The sequence below is a fragment of the Eulemur rufifrons genome, chromosome 22 (assembly GCF_041146395.1).
Source record: "Eulemur rufifrons isolate Redbay chromosome 22, OSU_ERuf_1, whole genome shotgun sequence".
NCBI lineage: Eukaryota > Metazoa > Chordata > Mammalia > Primates > Lemuridae > Eulemur > Eulemur rufifrons.
This window is the reverse complement of record NC_091004.1, coordinates 749445-764653: the sequence shown is the minus strand read 5'-3', so window position 1 is coordinate 764653 and position 15209 is coordinate 749445. Positions and strand designations below refer to the sequence as shown.

The window sequence follows — 15209 nt, the reverse complement described above, 5'->3', positions numbered from 1 at the left end:
CGGGGCTGGGGGCGGGGCTGGGGGCGGGGCGGGGCGGGGCCTGGGCGGGGCCGGGTCCCGGGCGTGCGCGTGCGGAGCGCGCAGCCTGCGCTCGGCCTCCTGCAGCTGGGGGCGGGGCCGGGTGCAGCCGGGGCGGGGCTGGGGGCGGGGCTTGGGGCGGGGCCGGGTGCAGCCAGGGGCGGGGCCGGGGGCGGGGCGGGGCGCGTGACGCGCGGCGCTGGCCAATGGGGCGCGCGCCCGGGGCCGAGCCTCCTGCGAGCCTTCGCGGCGCCCGCGGCGTCACGTGAGCGCGGGGACCGAGCGCAGCGCGAGCAGCGGGCGGCCAGGGCTCCGCCGCAGCGACCCGCGGGCCAGCGCAGCACCGGTGGCCCGGCCCGCGGCCGCCGCCAGCCCGGGGGGCCGGAGCCGCAGGGGCGCAGGGGCCGGGCGCGCGCCCAGTTCAGGTGGGAGAGGCGCGGCGGGGGCCGGGCGGCCGCGTGGACGCGGCCCCAGGTGGACACGGGGGTGGCCGGGACGCGGGGCGGGGTGGGGGGTGGCCCGCCTCTGGGCGCGTGGCCGCGCTCCCGGCTCGGCGCGGGGGGCCCGAGGCCACGGCGGGGGAGCCGGGGGGTGGTCGGCCCCCCGCGGGAGTGGAGCGAGCGGGGTCGCACGGGCCCGTGGGACAGCGACCGCCGCCGGACGCCACCCGGACTTTCCGCGCTCCCATATGGCGAGCACCCGGCGGGGGCCTGGCGGGAGGGGAGGGGACGCGCGGACGCGCTGGCCTGCCCGGGGCTCCGGGGGGCGTAGGGGGCCGGTGGCGGAGAGGTCACTGTCGGTCACCGCGGCGGTGGCGGGGACACGGTGGGGGCGGGGGCGGGGGGCGCGGGCCAAGGGCATGGTGCCCAACGGGCCGCGCTCCAGGGCTCCGCCGGCTCCCCCCCCCCCCGCCTGCCTTCCCCGTCACTCGCGGGGACCCGTGACAACTCCACGCGCGATCGCTTCGCGGGTCCCCCTCCGCGCGGCCACAGCGGCCGCCGCCCCACGCCCCGCACACGCAGTCACGCGACACAAACTCGCGCCCCTCCCCGCACGCCCGCACCGCTCCCCGCCCCCGTCCCCCGGCCCCTTAGACTGACCCAAAGCGGTGGCCGGCTGCGGCGGAGGAGAGACCACCGCCCCCCTGCATGGTCGTCCTGTCCCCTCTCCCCCCCCCCCAAAATGTGGGGTTACCCCTGGAACCCCCTCTCTTGGAGGGCCCAGAGGGGCTGTTTTCTCCCGCGCGATGAGACCCCCAAAGGCCTGAGCCCCTCCAACCTTTGCCCCCTTCCCCCTGAGGACCGGGTGGCTCCCGGGGAGACCCCGCTGCCCTACAGGTGCCAGGGACGCCCGGACTCGGGCGACTTTGGGGCCTGCGGGTGGCGCGCAGCCGCCAGCGGAGACTCTTATTTTGAAGGGTGGCCCCCAGCCGCCACCCCCGTGCTTTGCACGCTGACCCAATGGCGAGCCCTTGGCCGGCGCTGGGCTTGTTATCAATTACATGTTGTCCCCGCGAGGATAAACAGCAGGCCTGGCCTGGCCTGGGGAGGGGGCGGAGTCCGGCGGCTGGCCGGGGACTGTGCCCGGAACAGCGTGTCCCCTCCCCCTGCACGCAGCCTGTGCCTCTGGCCCTGCCACGTGCTGCTGTGTTTTAGGAGCTGGAGCCGGCCCTGCCTTTAGCACCGCGCCCGGGCAGTCCCCAAGCCCCTCCTGGCTTTGCAGTGGCCCTTCTCTGGGGGCGGCGGGGGGGACCACACTGGGGGCCTTAGCATCGCAGAGAGACCCCCCAATGGCTGGTCTAGACTGAGCAGACAGTCACAGACACAGAGAGGTCGTGCCACCTGCCCAGGTCACCCAGCCGATAAGTTGCAGTCCCTGCTGGGAGGGTGGGGAGCCCAGGGGTGGAATGTGGGTTCGTTATGTGGCCCTTCCGTTCCTTCCTGGCACCTGATTTGGGCGAATAGCGTGTGTCGCCAAACGCGCTCCCCGTGTTCAATCTTCGGCTGAGTATTTCGGCCCGAAAGGCCAAGGTCCTCTTGGCAGAAACCAGCCTGGGGGACGCAGACCCTGCCTCAGGCTTCCTGGAGCTCCACGAAGCTTCCAGGATGAGTCGGGAGCTCGGCGTCAAAGGGCCCGGGGTCCCCAAGCAGGAGAGAGACTCGGAAATCATTGAAGCCCGGAACAGATGGGGAGGCTGCGGTTGGTGGGGGGTGGGGGCGGCAAGGACTTGCCCAAGGTGACGCCCAGTGGTGACTCCGGGCCCCGAAGTGGTCCTGGACCCAGAAGGGACCGGGCGCAGAGGTGACGCCAGTCGGCAGAGAGCCTCTGGCTTCAGACGCAGAACGTTTCCCTCGATAAACACCCAGCCCGCCGTGGTCCCGGGCTGGGGACAAAGGTCCACACAGGTGGCCCTGTCACAGCCCAACACTGTTGACTCTCCTTGGACACTGGACCCGGCGTGTCCTTTGGCGTCAGGGGACGCAGCTTTCCCCTCTGCTGTCTGTCACAGTTCTCTGAGCCCCTCCTGGGGGCACCAGGTGCCACAGCAGGAGTTGGGGACACAGCAGAGACGGGAGCGCGCTGTCTCGGGGGGCGTTAGCTGAGGCTGCCTAAGGTGCTGAGTGTCCCGGGTGGGGGGCGGGGCTTGTCCCCCAGGCTGCCGAAGCCTCCAGGTGCGGCGGTGGAGGGTGCTTGGTGCAAGCCTGTCCCATCCACGGGGGCCGCGGGACGTCCAGGGGGGTCTGAGAGCAGATAGCTTCCCCCGCCCACCCTCCGTCTCCGTCAGGTGGGGAAACCGAGCCCGCAAGCGCAGCCGTTTATCTGGTCTCTAAGGGTCTGGTCTCCAAACTACAGTTAACCAGGTTCCGATTCTCGGCCAGCCCGGTGACATTCGAATTTCAGGTCCAACAATCTCGAACCATAAGCGTTCCCGTCCAACACTGGGAGCGTATTTATAAGAAAAATCGTCCTTTTTTTTTCTTTCTTATAAATCTGAGACTCAAATTGAATTGGAAGGCTGTGTTTTTATTTGGGCAAGCTACGCAAGTCCCCGAGGACGACAATGACGCGGGGGTCAGAGGGCAGACAGCCAATGTCCTGCTCCCCGTTGTTCTGGGACTCAGCAGGCTTGAAGCTGGGCTCTGGTGTCCCGAGTCATACGGTGGGTGACTCTCTGCCTTGGTGGCAGGACGGTCCCCGATCTCCAGGGGGCCCCCCCCGGCGCGGTGGGGGGGGGGGATGTCTGGGGAGCCTTCTCGCGTACCCGCCTCCTCACACACTTGCGTGTTCTTTTCCAGGATTCTTCTGGAAAATCTGTTTGCCACCACGAGTGCCCCGGGTTGTGCAATGGGCCCGGGAGAGGGCTCTTTTGCAAACAGGTGGTGCAATTTCAGACAACAGTTGCAGCAGCTCTCTCTCCCGAGGGACCGAGGCGGGATCCGGGCGTTCGGCCGCCCAGGGGGTGGGGGCTGCCGGGCCCACGGGGTGGTGGCCGGTGAGCCCCGCCGTGCTTCTGACCGGGCCTCCCTTGTCCCCCTCTCTCTCTGCAGCTGCCGCCGGTCCAGCCAGGCCAGCATGGTGGACCACATGCTTCCAGTGGACGAGAGCTTCTCGTCCCCAAAGTGCCCCGTGGATTACCTGGGCGACAGGCTGGCCGGCCGGCGGGAGTACCCCAGGCCGCCCTCGCCTCTCTCCGAAGACGACAGCGACGCCTCCAGCCCCTGCTCCTGCGCCAGCCCCGACTCCCAAGCTCTGTGCTCCTGCTACGCCGGGGGCCCGGGGGCGGAGGGCCAGGACAACATCTTGGACTTCCTGCTGTCCCAGGCCACTCTGAGCGGCGCCGGTGGCGGTGGCGGCGACTTTGCGGCCAGTGCCAGCCCCATGGCCTGGGGGCCCTGGCGAAGGGCACCCACAGCGCTGAAGGGGGAGCATTTCTGCTTCCCCGAGTGTCCCCTGGGAGGCGACCCCGACGATGCCCAGAGGCCCTTCCAGCCCACCCTGGAGGAGATCGAAGAGTTCCTGGAGGAGAACATGGAGCCGGAGGTGAAGGAGGCGCTCCAGGGCAGCGGCAAGGACTCGGAGGCCCGCGGCCAGCTCTCCACGGGGCCCCACCGGAGCCACTTGTACCCCGGGGCCGGCGGGAAAGAGTGCCGCGCCTCTCCGCCCGGCAGCGCCAGCGTGGGGGGCGCCCAGGGCCCCAGCGGGGGCCCCGGGCCCGACGGCCCCGTCCCGGTGGTACTGCAGATCCAGCCGGTGCCCGTGAAGCAGGAATCCGGCTCAGCGCCCGCCTCCCCCGGGCAGGCCACCGCCGAGAACGTCAGGGTCGCCCAGCTCCTGGTCAGCATCCAGGGCCAGACCTTCGCGCTGGTGCCGCAGGTGGCCCCCTCGTCCGGCCCGCACCTGTCCTCCAAGTTCGTGCGCATCGCGCCCGTGCCCATCGCGGCCAAGCCCGTCGGGTCGGGACCCCTGGGGAGCGGCCCCGCCGGCCTCCTCGTGGGCCAGAAGTTCCCCAAGAACCCCGCGGCGGAAGTCATCAAGATGCACAAATGCACGTTTCCCGGCTGCAGCAAGATGTACACCAAAAGCAGCCACCTCAAGGCCCACCTGCGCCGCCACACGGGTGAGAAGCCCTTCGCCTGCACCTGGCCGGGCTGCGGCTGGAGGTCAGTATGTGTGGCGGTGACAGGCCCCGGGCGGTCACCGCGGTCCCCGAGCACGTGTCTGCTTGCTCGCGTGCGCGGCCAAGCCGTTTTCTCCTCCGCTGGAGAAGGCCGAGTAGCCAGGGGACAGCGGGGCGGGCAGGGGGGACAGGCCCAGCGCTGGCACGGCCGCCCGGAGGCGTCCTTGTCTCTCCTGGTGTCTGAGCCGCAGGCCAGCTGGTCTCCGGCCTCACGACGGCCAGGTAAGGCTGGCTGTGGCTTTGCGCTGCCCGCCGGGGCCCCTTGTGTTAACAAGGACAGCCGGGGACGCTGGCACACGGGGCTCCCGGCGCGCGGCACCCCCAGGGTAAGTACCAGCATCCCTCCCGGCTGAAACCCCGAGGACACGGCCCCAGGGGGACTAGCTTCGTCCACAGACGTCTTCGGGCGTGTGGGCTGCGCCGGGCCCCTGCTTGCTCCTCGGGGACCTGGGGGAAGCCGCAAAGCCCCGGCAGAGGGGGACCCGCGTGGCCGGCGGTGCCGCGTCCAAGGTGGCAGAAGCCATTGAGGAGGCTCTGTGCTCTGCGCGGCCTGGCGGGGACGCAGCCTGCCCGGGGAGGGGACCTGGCCCAGGGCCAGGAGGGAGTCACCGTCCCCGGGGCAGGGACAGGGGCGGGGGTGGCGGGGGAGGCACGTGCACCTTTTCCTGAAATGCGGGCAGCCTGCCCGGGCCCATGTGCTCAGGGCTGCTGCAACTCCGTCCCCGCTTTGGGACATCCGTCCTGAAGGTGTCCCCGGCCTGCGCGGGAGGGCGCCGTGTGCCGCCGACACGTTCCCGGGCTGTGCGGGTGCGGTGTGGGACGCGGCGTGCTGCGTGGGAGGGGTGTGCAGACCCGGACCTCACCAGCACGCACGGGTGCGTGTGTGTGTGTGGACACGCGCGTGTGTACGTGTCTTGCTTTCTTTGTTATGTCTGTCACCCGTGACCATGTGTGTTTGCATGTGTCTATGCGTGCACCTGGTGTGCGTGCGTGTGCGCGCGTGTGTTGTGCATGGGAGCCACGCGCAGGGAGCCGCTTGGAGCTTTTGCGCTTTCGCGCTGCAGTCTGGTCCTGAGTTTCTGAGACTCGGCCCGGGGCAGGGGTCCTGGTGGGCGGGGAGGTGTGGCATGGACGAGGGGGCGTGGCATGGACGGGGAGGCGTGGCATGGATGAGGGGGCGTGGCACAGACAGGGGCGTGGCATGGATGAGGGGGCGTGGCCTGGACGGGGAGGCGTGTGCGTGGGTGGGGAGGCGTGTGCGTGGACGGGGAGGCGTGTGCGTGGACGGGGAGGCGTGTGCGTGGGTGGGGAGGCGTGGCATGGATGAGGGGGCGTGGCACGGACAGGGGCGTGGTGTGGACGAGGGGGCGTGGCATGAATGGGGAGGCGTGGTGTGGATGAGGGGGCATGGCGTGGGCGGGGAGGCGTGGCGTGGACAAGGGGGCGTGGCATAGATGGGGAGGCATGGATGAGGGGGCGTGGCATGGACGAGGGGGCGTGGCATGAATGGGGAGGCGTGGTGTGGATGAGGGGGCGTGGCGTGGACAAGGGGGCGTGGCATAGATGGGGAGGCATGGATGAGGGGGCGTGGCATGGATGAGGGGGCGTGGCATGAATGGGGAGGCGTGGTGTGGATGAGGGGGCGTGGTGTGGGCGGGGAGGCGTGGCATGGATGGGGAGGCGTGGCATGGATGAGGGGCGTGGCATGGATGAGGGGGCGTGGCATGGGCGGGCAGGCGTGGCATGGATGAGGGGGCGTGGCATGAATGGGGAGGCGTGGCATGGACGAGGGGGCGTGGCATGGATGGGGAGGCGTGGCGTGGACGGGGAGGCGTGGCATGGATGAGGGGGCGTGGCGTGGACGGGGAGGCGTGGCATGGATGAGGGGGCGTGGCGTGGGCGGGGAGGCGTGGCATGGATGAGGGGGTGTGGCATGGGCAGGGAGGCGTGGCATGGATGAGGGGGCGTGGCGTGAATGGGGAGGCGTGGCATGGATGAGGGGGCGTGGCATGGGCGGGGAGGCGTGTGCGTGGAACGTGACATTGATACTGTCGCCTTTGCCCAGAGCGCTGAGCCGGCCCAGAGCAGGGACTTTTCCCAAACGGTGTCTTTCTTGGGTGATGGAGGCCGTTCCTGAGCGAGGACATCACTCGCGGTCCTGTCCCCTGCTCCCTTCAGACAGCCCAGAGGCTTCCGTGACAGCCCAGGCTGCAGCCTGGTGACATTTCGGTCCTGGCGTCCCCGTCCCTCTGAGACCCGGGCCCTGGCCTGCCGAGCGGGCGCAGGGGCGACAGCCACCTCCTGGGCACCGGCCCCTGGTCAGTGCTGACCGCTGGCGCGTGGCCCTTCCAGTTGGGCTGAGGCCGACTTGGATGGCAGGGAGGGAGCGTGTGGCGGTCCCAGATCAAGGCCACCCCCTCTCCAGCTCCCCCAGGAGGACAGGCCCTGCCTCCTTCTGGGCTGAGCCCAGCTGTATGTTAGGGAGGCAGATCTTAGCCCTCCACACGCTGGCCATGAGAGGTAGTGAGTTCCCCGTGGCAGGAGGTATGCAAGTGAGAGCCGGGGTTTGCGGAGAGGATTTGCTGTCTGAGCCCTGGCGCTGGTCTTGCTCGGCCCCGCTTGGCAGGAGAAGGTGTGTGGCATGTGCCTGGCGTGATGTCATCACCGTGGGAACGGTCCCTGCCGTGGGCCACGCCCTGGGCTTCTGAATCTCCTGTAGCTTCTCCCTGGCCATTCAGCGTGCCCTAAATTCCTGTCCCCTTCTCAGTCCTCTCTCCCGCCTCTTCCCCTCGCCGGGTGGGGCCCACGGCGTGGGCTCCCGCCTGGGCATCGGCCCCCTCTGTGCCCCCGGTCTGAAACGCTGCCGCCTGCCCCTGGTGGCCACAGTGACAGCTAACGTCCCGTGCTCTTGTGACGGTCCTAGCTGTCACACGGCTCGTACGGAGTCCGCACAACGGCCCTGGAAAAGCGTAGGCTCCAATGTGCATTTTACAGAGGGGGAAACTGAGGCACAGAATGTTCGTATGACACGCTCCTGCCCACAGGGACATGGGGAGTGAGTGTCGATCTGGGGTGCACCCTCAGGCGGGCGCCTCGGCCCTGCTGTCACTCTCCCCTCCCCCACCCCCACGCCGCTGGCTGTTTTAGCCATTTCGCATCCGGGCTGGGGAAAGAGCTAACTAATGGCAGGTGTCACGGGGACAGCCCCGAGCCTCCGCGCGCGCGCGCCGGGCACTGCTCTGAACGCACGTTCTACGTGCGTCCGTGTGACTCGTCTGTAAGCGGGCGGCGGTTTGTTGTACCCATTTTACGGAGGGAGAAATGAAGGCTCAGAGAGGTTAAGCGAGTCCTCCGCAGTCACACAGCGAGGACGCGGGGAAGCAGGCGTTCAGCCGGGGCTGTCTGTAACCCCCAGACTCACGACCTCCCCCGCTGCTCCCCACGCCAAGGCCCCTCCTCTTCCTCACGGTGGCCTTGGCACCTGGGATGCTCCTCTCGAGACCCGACAGCCTCTGGCCCCGGTGCCCTGTCCTGTGCGCAGGGAACAGCCCGGTGCCTTCCGTACCCTGCAGGGGTGTCGTACCCAACCCCTCCTCCTCGTGCTGTCGGGCCCGAACTCAGCATCTCCTGTCCCTTCCCCTCCGGTGACGCCACCAGACTTTCCCTGTTCCCATCGGAGCCTCTGGGAAGCGTCCGCCGCCTTTCTAGAAGTTTCCTCGCCTCCCTCGCAGACACAGGCCTCCTTTGTTCCCCGCAGCGGAACGTCCCGTTCCGGAGTGGCCAAGCCATCCCGTCCAGAAAGAGTCCCCTCCTGCCACAGCGAATATGAGCGTCAATAGCTCCCGGCAGTCTCCTCTTGTCACGTACCGTTGTCACCCACAGAGGACACGGGAGGCCCCAAGGAGGTGGCAGGGACAGGATTCGAACCCAGTGGTCTGGCGCGCCAGCCTGCTCTCTCGACCCCTGTGGCGCCGCCGCCCCTGGGGACCAGGCATTCTCTGACCCCCTCCCCGCAAGCAGGCGGAGGCCCAGGTACGGTTGGGCAGGTTGTGCACTCACAAATCTAGAGGCACCGTTCCCAGTGGGGTCCCCGAGCGTGCACGGTTGACGATGACGGCTTTGTGGAGGCTGGCGGGTTAGTGTCGCCCAGCCGTGCTGCGTGGGCCGGCGCTGACATTATGGGATGCCCCGGGAGTCGCCTGGGCTCCCGTGCGTCCTCCGTCCTGCAGCTCAGCAGCGCAAGTTGTCCCGCCCCGCACGCACCAGGCCCCGCCCCGCACGCACCGGGCCCTGCGCTTAGCTCCACGCAGGTAACGAGAACGCAGATTCTGGAACCGTTTCCAGCGCTAAACACGTTGCTGGTTCCCTTCTCCAATCGTGACCGTCCTGTGGGCCAGTGTTGTCACTCTCCCCGTCTCCGGGAGGGGAAACTGAGGCTCCGGGATCTTGGCACCTCGCCCAGGTGGCCTGGCCAGGACGTGGCGGCGCTCACTGCCTGCAAAAACTGCGCCTCCTCCGCCTGGGCCCTGTGGCAGCGGGAAGGGACTCAGGAGCGAGGCTCGACCTGCCTGCCTGGCCGTCCCAGGGTGTCACTGGGGCCAGCAGGCTGCTATGGCTCAGTGTCGCTGCCTGTGGCCTCTGAGGTGAATCTCAGAAGGCAAGCAGGAGCTGCAAGGTCTTCGCTGGACACGTGAGGACACTGAGGCCCAGGGTGGGGACCGTTGAGGCAGGGACCGCAGGGTGGGTCTTCCCTGGTGTTCCACCGGCCACGCGAGTTGGCCTCCCTGACCCCTGGCTGTAACTTGCGGGTCCGACAGGGCTGATCCGGGCCCCCTGGCCAGGGAGGCACCAGGTGACCCCTGTGGCTGGGGACGCCTGGCATTCTGCTTGTCCCTGCCCTGGGCCAGCTCGTCTATTTCGAAGCCGTTTGCTCAGCTCCGGCTGGGGGCCGGTGGTCCTGGCCGTGGGACACAGGTCTAGGGGACCGTGCTGAGACCTGTGCTCCAGTCTCGGCAGCTCTGTCTGTCTTGTCCGTGCCCCTCGATGAGGCCCTGACCACTCTGACCCTCGGTGTCGTCATCTGGCAGGCAGGAGAGTCATGTAGTCTGAAGATGTGTGGAGAGCCCTGCCCTGTGCCGGGCCCCTCTGGCGCTCCGGGATGCGGGGGCGGGGGCCGGGGGTGCCAGCCTGCAAGTGCAGAAGCCGCCACCGTCTGGGAGCAGGACCCTGGCATCGGGCAGCAGCCGAGGCTGACGCCCTTGGCCTCCTACTCGCCCCTCCTGCCACTGCCCGGGTCCTGCCCAGTGCTGGTCTGCCGGGTCCCTCTGCTCCCCCTCAGGCTGCAGTCCAGGCCTCCACCCACAGGGGGCGGCGACAGAGGGTGGGTCAGCAGCCCTTCCCGGTTCGGGAATTGCTACCCTGGGGCGGCGCCTCTCGCCACGTGGCCCTGGGTCCGGGAAGGGGGCGTTGGACCCGGCGCTCCTGTGTGTGCATGTGTGTTCGTGCATGTGTATGCGTGAGCACATGTATGTATTTACGTGTGCACGTGTATGCGTGCATGTGTGCATACATGTGCATGTGTGTGCGCGTGAGCACATGTATGTGTATGCGTGAGCACATGTATGTGTATACGTGTGCACGTGTTTGCGTGCATGTGTGCATACATGTGCATGTGTGTGCACGTGAGCACATGTATGTGTGTATATGTGCAGCGTGCATGTGAGTGCATGTATGTGTATACATGTGCACGTGTATGTGTGCACGCGTGTATGCATGTGTGTGCACGTGTGTGTGCGTGAGCACATGTGTGTGCATCTGTGTGCATGCGTGTATGTGAGCACATGCAGGTGTATACGTGTGTGTACATGTGTACATGAGCACATGCATGTGTGTATGTGAGCACGTGTATGTGTGTGCATGTGTGTACATGTGTACATGAGCACATGTATGTGTGTCTGTGTGCATGTGTGTATGTGAGCACATGCAGGTGTATGCATGTGTATGTGTGCACGTGTGTACACGAGCACATGTATGTGTGTATGTGAGCACATGCATGTGTATGCGTGTGCGTGTGTGTACATGTGTACATGAGCACATGTATGTGTGTGTGGGTGAGCACGCGTGTATGTGTGCATGGGGACTGTCCCCGTGACACTGCTCTGTCCTGAGGCTGCTCGCTGTGCCCGCTCTGTCACTGAAATGCCCTCACCAAGCGCCTGTCACACACCAAGCACTGGGCGGGTCACCAGGGAGACCACAGGGAACCAGACAGAAGTGCCCTGCGTGGAGCCGCGGTCTAGCCGGCCAGGCTGACGTCCCTCAAAAAGTTGAAACGCATTTAAAACTGCAACGGCGGCAGGAGTGGGGGGAAGAGAGATGCACGATGCCAAAGGTGCCCAGATGGGGGTGCAATCCTGGAGGGCTTTCCTGAGGAGGTGATGTTTGAGATGAGCTCTAAAGGATGGGTAGAAAAGAGCAAGAAGAGGGGAGGGAAGGGCTTTCTCGATGGAGGGGGAAGTTTGTGCAAATGTCCTGTGGCAGGAGGGACCAAGGAAAGGTGCGTGTAGGTGGAGCACTGAGGAAAGAGAGAGAGAGAGTAGGATAAGTGGGGTGGGAGGGGTCCTGCTGCCAGGTGGCAGAGCCCCACATCCCTGAAGTCGGGGACAAGCAGCACACCTGCTCCCAGGCCAGCAGCAGCCCGGAACGGGACATGTCAGGGAAACCATCTAAACTCCTAGAAGCACCTGTCAAGGGGGACATTTTTGTCCGGGGCCCTCTTAGAGGGGACAGCTTGCAGGACAGCCTGGTCCAGGCGTGGTGGGGCTGGCTCCAGCCCCAGGACCCCTCTCCCTGCCACAGGGGAAGCAGAAGAGACAGGGACCAGGGACACCCCGGCGCGCTGGGGGACGCTGCCCCACGCCCACCCTCGCGCGCGCACCCCTGGGGAGTTCCGGTCCAGCAGGAGGATGGAACGGGGTGTGACAGGTGGCCGCGGTCGGGGCCTGAGCGCTCCAGCACGCTGGGGACCCAAGCCGGGAGGGCCATGGGGAGTCAGTCCCCGGCTCGGTGGCCTTGGGGGCCTTTCCCGTGCGCAGCCCTCAGCAGCCGCCCTGGCGCATCAGAGTGGCACCTGCCTCGCGCGCGCCCTGGCCTCTCTTTGTGGCCCTTTGCATCTTTGGGGGGGAGGGGGCAGGCGACACTCGCGAAGCCGGGGACAGGAGCTTTCCCCAGTGGCCATTGCAGGCTCTGGTGTGGCCTCCGCGAGCCCCCGCTGACCACCCTCCCCCCACCCCGCGTGTCCCGCAGGTTCTCGCGCTCCGACGAGCTGTCGCGACACCGGCGCTCGCACTCGGGCGTGAAGCCGTACCAGTGCCCCGTGTGCGAGAAGAAGTTCGCGCGCAGCGACCACCTGTCCAAGCACATAAAGGTGCACCGTTTCCCGCGGGGCAGCCGCTCCGTGCGCGCCACCAACTGACCGCGCCCGCCGCCCGGCCCCGGGTCCCCAACCCCGTTTCTGGTTTTTTTTTTTTTTGGAGGGGACGGAAATAATTTATTGGCCACCTCCAGAGGACCGTGGCAATGTTACCAGCCCACGGTCTGCACCCGCTGCCTTTCTTGGGGGGGGGGGACTCAAGCCGCGCTGCGTCCCCGGGCGCACGGGGCTGGGGCGCACGCGGCTGGGACAGGCCTTTGCGCCTTGGTGCCTTCGCGCCTCCCTTCTGCAGGGGGGGGAGGGGCGGCCTCTGCTGCAGCAGCTGGGTGGAGAAGGGGGGTTTTTTGGTTTATTTTTGAGGGGACAGGCCCTGGCCCTGCTCCCCCTGGGCTCGCCACCCGGGCCCACGCCAGCACTTCCCCGGAAATGTGCCGTTTTGCAATGTCGCCTTCCCGGAGGAGGGAGCGAGCGCTGCTGGCGGAGAAGGAACTGGGCCAAAGTCCGGGTCTTGCACTGCGGGTGTCAGGGGTCCCCCCCCCTCAGCCCCCCCCACCTCCGTCCAAAATGCCTCCCGCCCTCGCCGTGGTCCCCAAGGGGACGTGGGCAGCGCCCTGGGGGCCTGGCGCTGGGAGAGGCCAAAAGCGACCCTCGTTGGGGACCGGGTGCTTGAGTTAAACGCACGGGGCAGACAGACACAGCCGTTAGGGTCCCCACCCTGCTCCGGGGTCCCGCACAAATCCGGGTGCCAGCCTCCAGGACGCCCTCCGGAGCCGGGAGCGGGCCGGGTGGCCGGGCGCGCGAGGACTCCGATGGAGAACGGCCATTCCTTCCTTCCGCCCAGCCATGAACACGAAATGAACTAGCTTGTTTGGGACAGGTTTATTTCACATCCTATGAATGTATGTAAATAAACTGTACATAGCTACGGCGACATCAAAACAACAAAAAAGATCTTTTAATAACATATCAACGTTTGTGTACATTTGAAATTTACAAAAGGAAAAAAAAATCTATAAAGCTGGTGTACATATGTGACAATTATGTATATTTTCTTTGGTCCTTCATAAAAATATTTACTTTGCCAATAAAAAGAGAGAAAAAAAAAAAAAGAACTTCTTAACAGCGTCTTGGCATTCGTGTGTTGGCGCCCTCGGCTTTGGCGCAGGGGACGTGGGGACCATTCTGGGGCGGAGTCTATGAGTCTGGATCTGCGGGGCTCACGGGGACCTTGTTTTGTCCTCGGAGGGACACAGAGGCCCCTTGGGGTCCCCAGCCCTGGGCCAGCAGGGTCGGGCCGGCTCCGTGCCAGCCACGGGGGCTTCTGCTCATTCCGACTTCCCACCCTGGTGTTCCTTGAACCCAAATCCAGGCCACACGCCAGCGTCCCCTGTGGTCCCTCAGGGGTCCCCTGCTCCCAGCCACCTGGCAGCCCTGGTCGCTGAGTGCTGGCAGGAAGGTCATTTACCCTCTTGGACCCCCCCCCCAGATCCATGGCACTTCCTTCTTGCATAGTGACCGTGAAAATATCAGGAATCTTTTGTTTGGTTGGTTTTTGTTTTGTTTTGAGACAGAGTCTGGCTCTGTCGCCCAGGCTAGAGTGCCGTGGCGTCAGCCTCCCTCACAGCAGCCTCAGACTCCTGGGCTCCAGCCATCCTCCTGCCTCAGCCTCCTGAGTAGCTGGGACGACAGGCGTGCGCCACCACGCCCGGCTCATTTTTTCTATATATATTTTTAGCTGTCCGTATAATTTCTTTCTATTTTTAGCAGAGACGGGGTCTCGCTCTTGCTCAGGCTGGTCTCGAACTCCTGACCTCGAGCGATCCTCCCGCCTCGGCTTCCCAGAGTGCTGGGATGACAGGCGTGAGCCAGCGCGCCCGGCCTAAAAATATTAGGAATCTTGACCAGGCAGAGAGGTGACACTCCGAGAAGCCCAGAGATGCGATGAGACCGACTCTTCTGCCGTCCCTAACTGCCCGACCCACGTGCGGTCTCTGCCGTTGAGATTTGTACGCACTTATCCACCATCGTGTACCGGCTGGGAGGCTGGGGCAGTTGGGGACCCGAGGACAAGTGTTTTGCAGTGAGACCCTTAGCGATCTGCAGGCAGGTGGCACAGCACCCGGGGGTTTGCAGCAGAGAGGTGTCACGGGGTGACAGAGACAGAGACAGAGAGAGACAGGAGTCGTACGTCACACGCATCCCAGAAGCTAGAAGCCATCGCGCTCGCTGGCTTGGGGACCGACCGCCACTTGTCTGTCCCTCCCGGCAAGAGCTGGCAGGCACGGGGCTGTCATGAGTGCCCAGGACACACAGCACAGCCGCTGGGAGGATGGGCATCCCGTCCTAAGTGGCCTTTGCCCCAGGGAGCAGGCTGGCCCTGGTGACCTCTGCCCTTTGACCCTGCCCGCAAGTGCCCGGGGAAGCGAGGCATCGATTTCCAGCCGTGTTAACACAGGCTGTCGTCATCCAGCCCCAGATAAGAGGGAGGAGGGGGGGACAGGGAGGACTGTCATTTGGCCAGGACGGTGACGCCGCAGGAGGAAGGACCTCGGGCACACGGACCTCCTGCGCCGAGGACCCACTGTACACGGTACACGCCACTGACCTCCTCTCGGCGTGTGTGCCCAGAAGCCCACTGACTGTCTTGGGGACAGGGAGTGTGGGTGGCGGTGAGAGGAGTGGTCTAAGCTGTCCCTTCTGGGTGACAGTGGGTGGCAGCCCGCCTCTGGGCGGGACAGCCTGCCACCCTCCCGCTGCAGCCAGCCTCAGGGCCAGGGACAACCGAGAGGCTACGGAGGGACCCGTGTGTCACACTTTTTTGGGACAGCCCGCGAGTGAGCAGTCTGGGCTGATACCGTGGCCTTCGTGGGAGCACCCAGCCTCCTTCACCATTGTGGCTCCTCCGATACCCAAGACGTCTCAACAGGCGCCGGCCAGTGGGGGACCCGCTCAGCCGCTTCTGTGCATGTCCCCGTGGCCAGAACTCGGTCACACGGCCTCATCCACTGCCAGACGAGCTGGAAAGTGGAGTCTTCGCCGGGGAGCTGTGTGCACACCTACAATATGGCGGATCTCTTGGGA

The 15209-nt window shown here is 66.1% G+C and overlaps 1 protein-coding gene across 2 annotated transcripts; it reads left to right on the top strand.

Annotated features, from left to right (window-relative positions):
• Nucleotides 1-344: 344 nt before the first annotated feature.
• Nucleotides 345-13219, top strand: KLF15 (KLF transcription factor 15). 2 transcript variants are annotated; one of them, XM_069497725.1, is made up of 3 exons: nucleotides 345-443; nucleotides 3567-4679; nucleotides 12002-13219. In XM_069497725.1, exons 2-3 carry the CDS (start codon nucleotides 3592-3594, stop codon nucleotides 12168-12170), a joined length of 1257 nt encoding a protein of 418 aa, XP_069353826.1. In that variant the 5' UTR covers nucleotides 345-443; nucleotides 3567-3591; the 3' UTR covers nucleotides 12171-13219. The 2 variants fall into 2 exon arrangements, with proteins under 2 accessions (XP_069353826.1, XP_069353825.1); XM_069497724.1 differs by lacking the exon at nucleotides 345-443 and having other exon boundaries at nucleotides 3060-4679.
• The last annotated feature ends 1990 nt before the right edge of the window (nucleotides 13220-15209 follow it).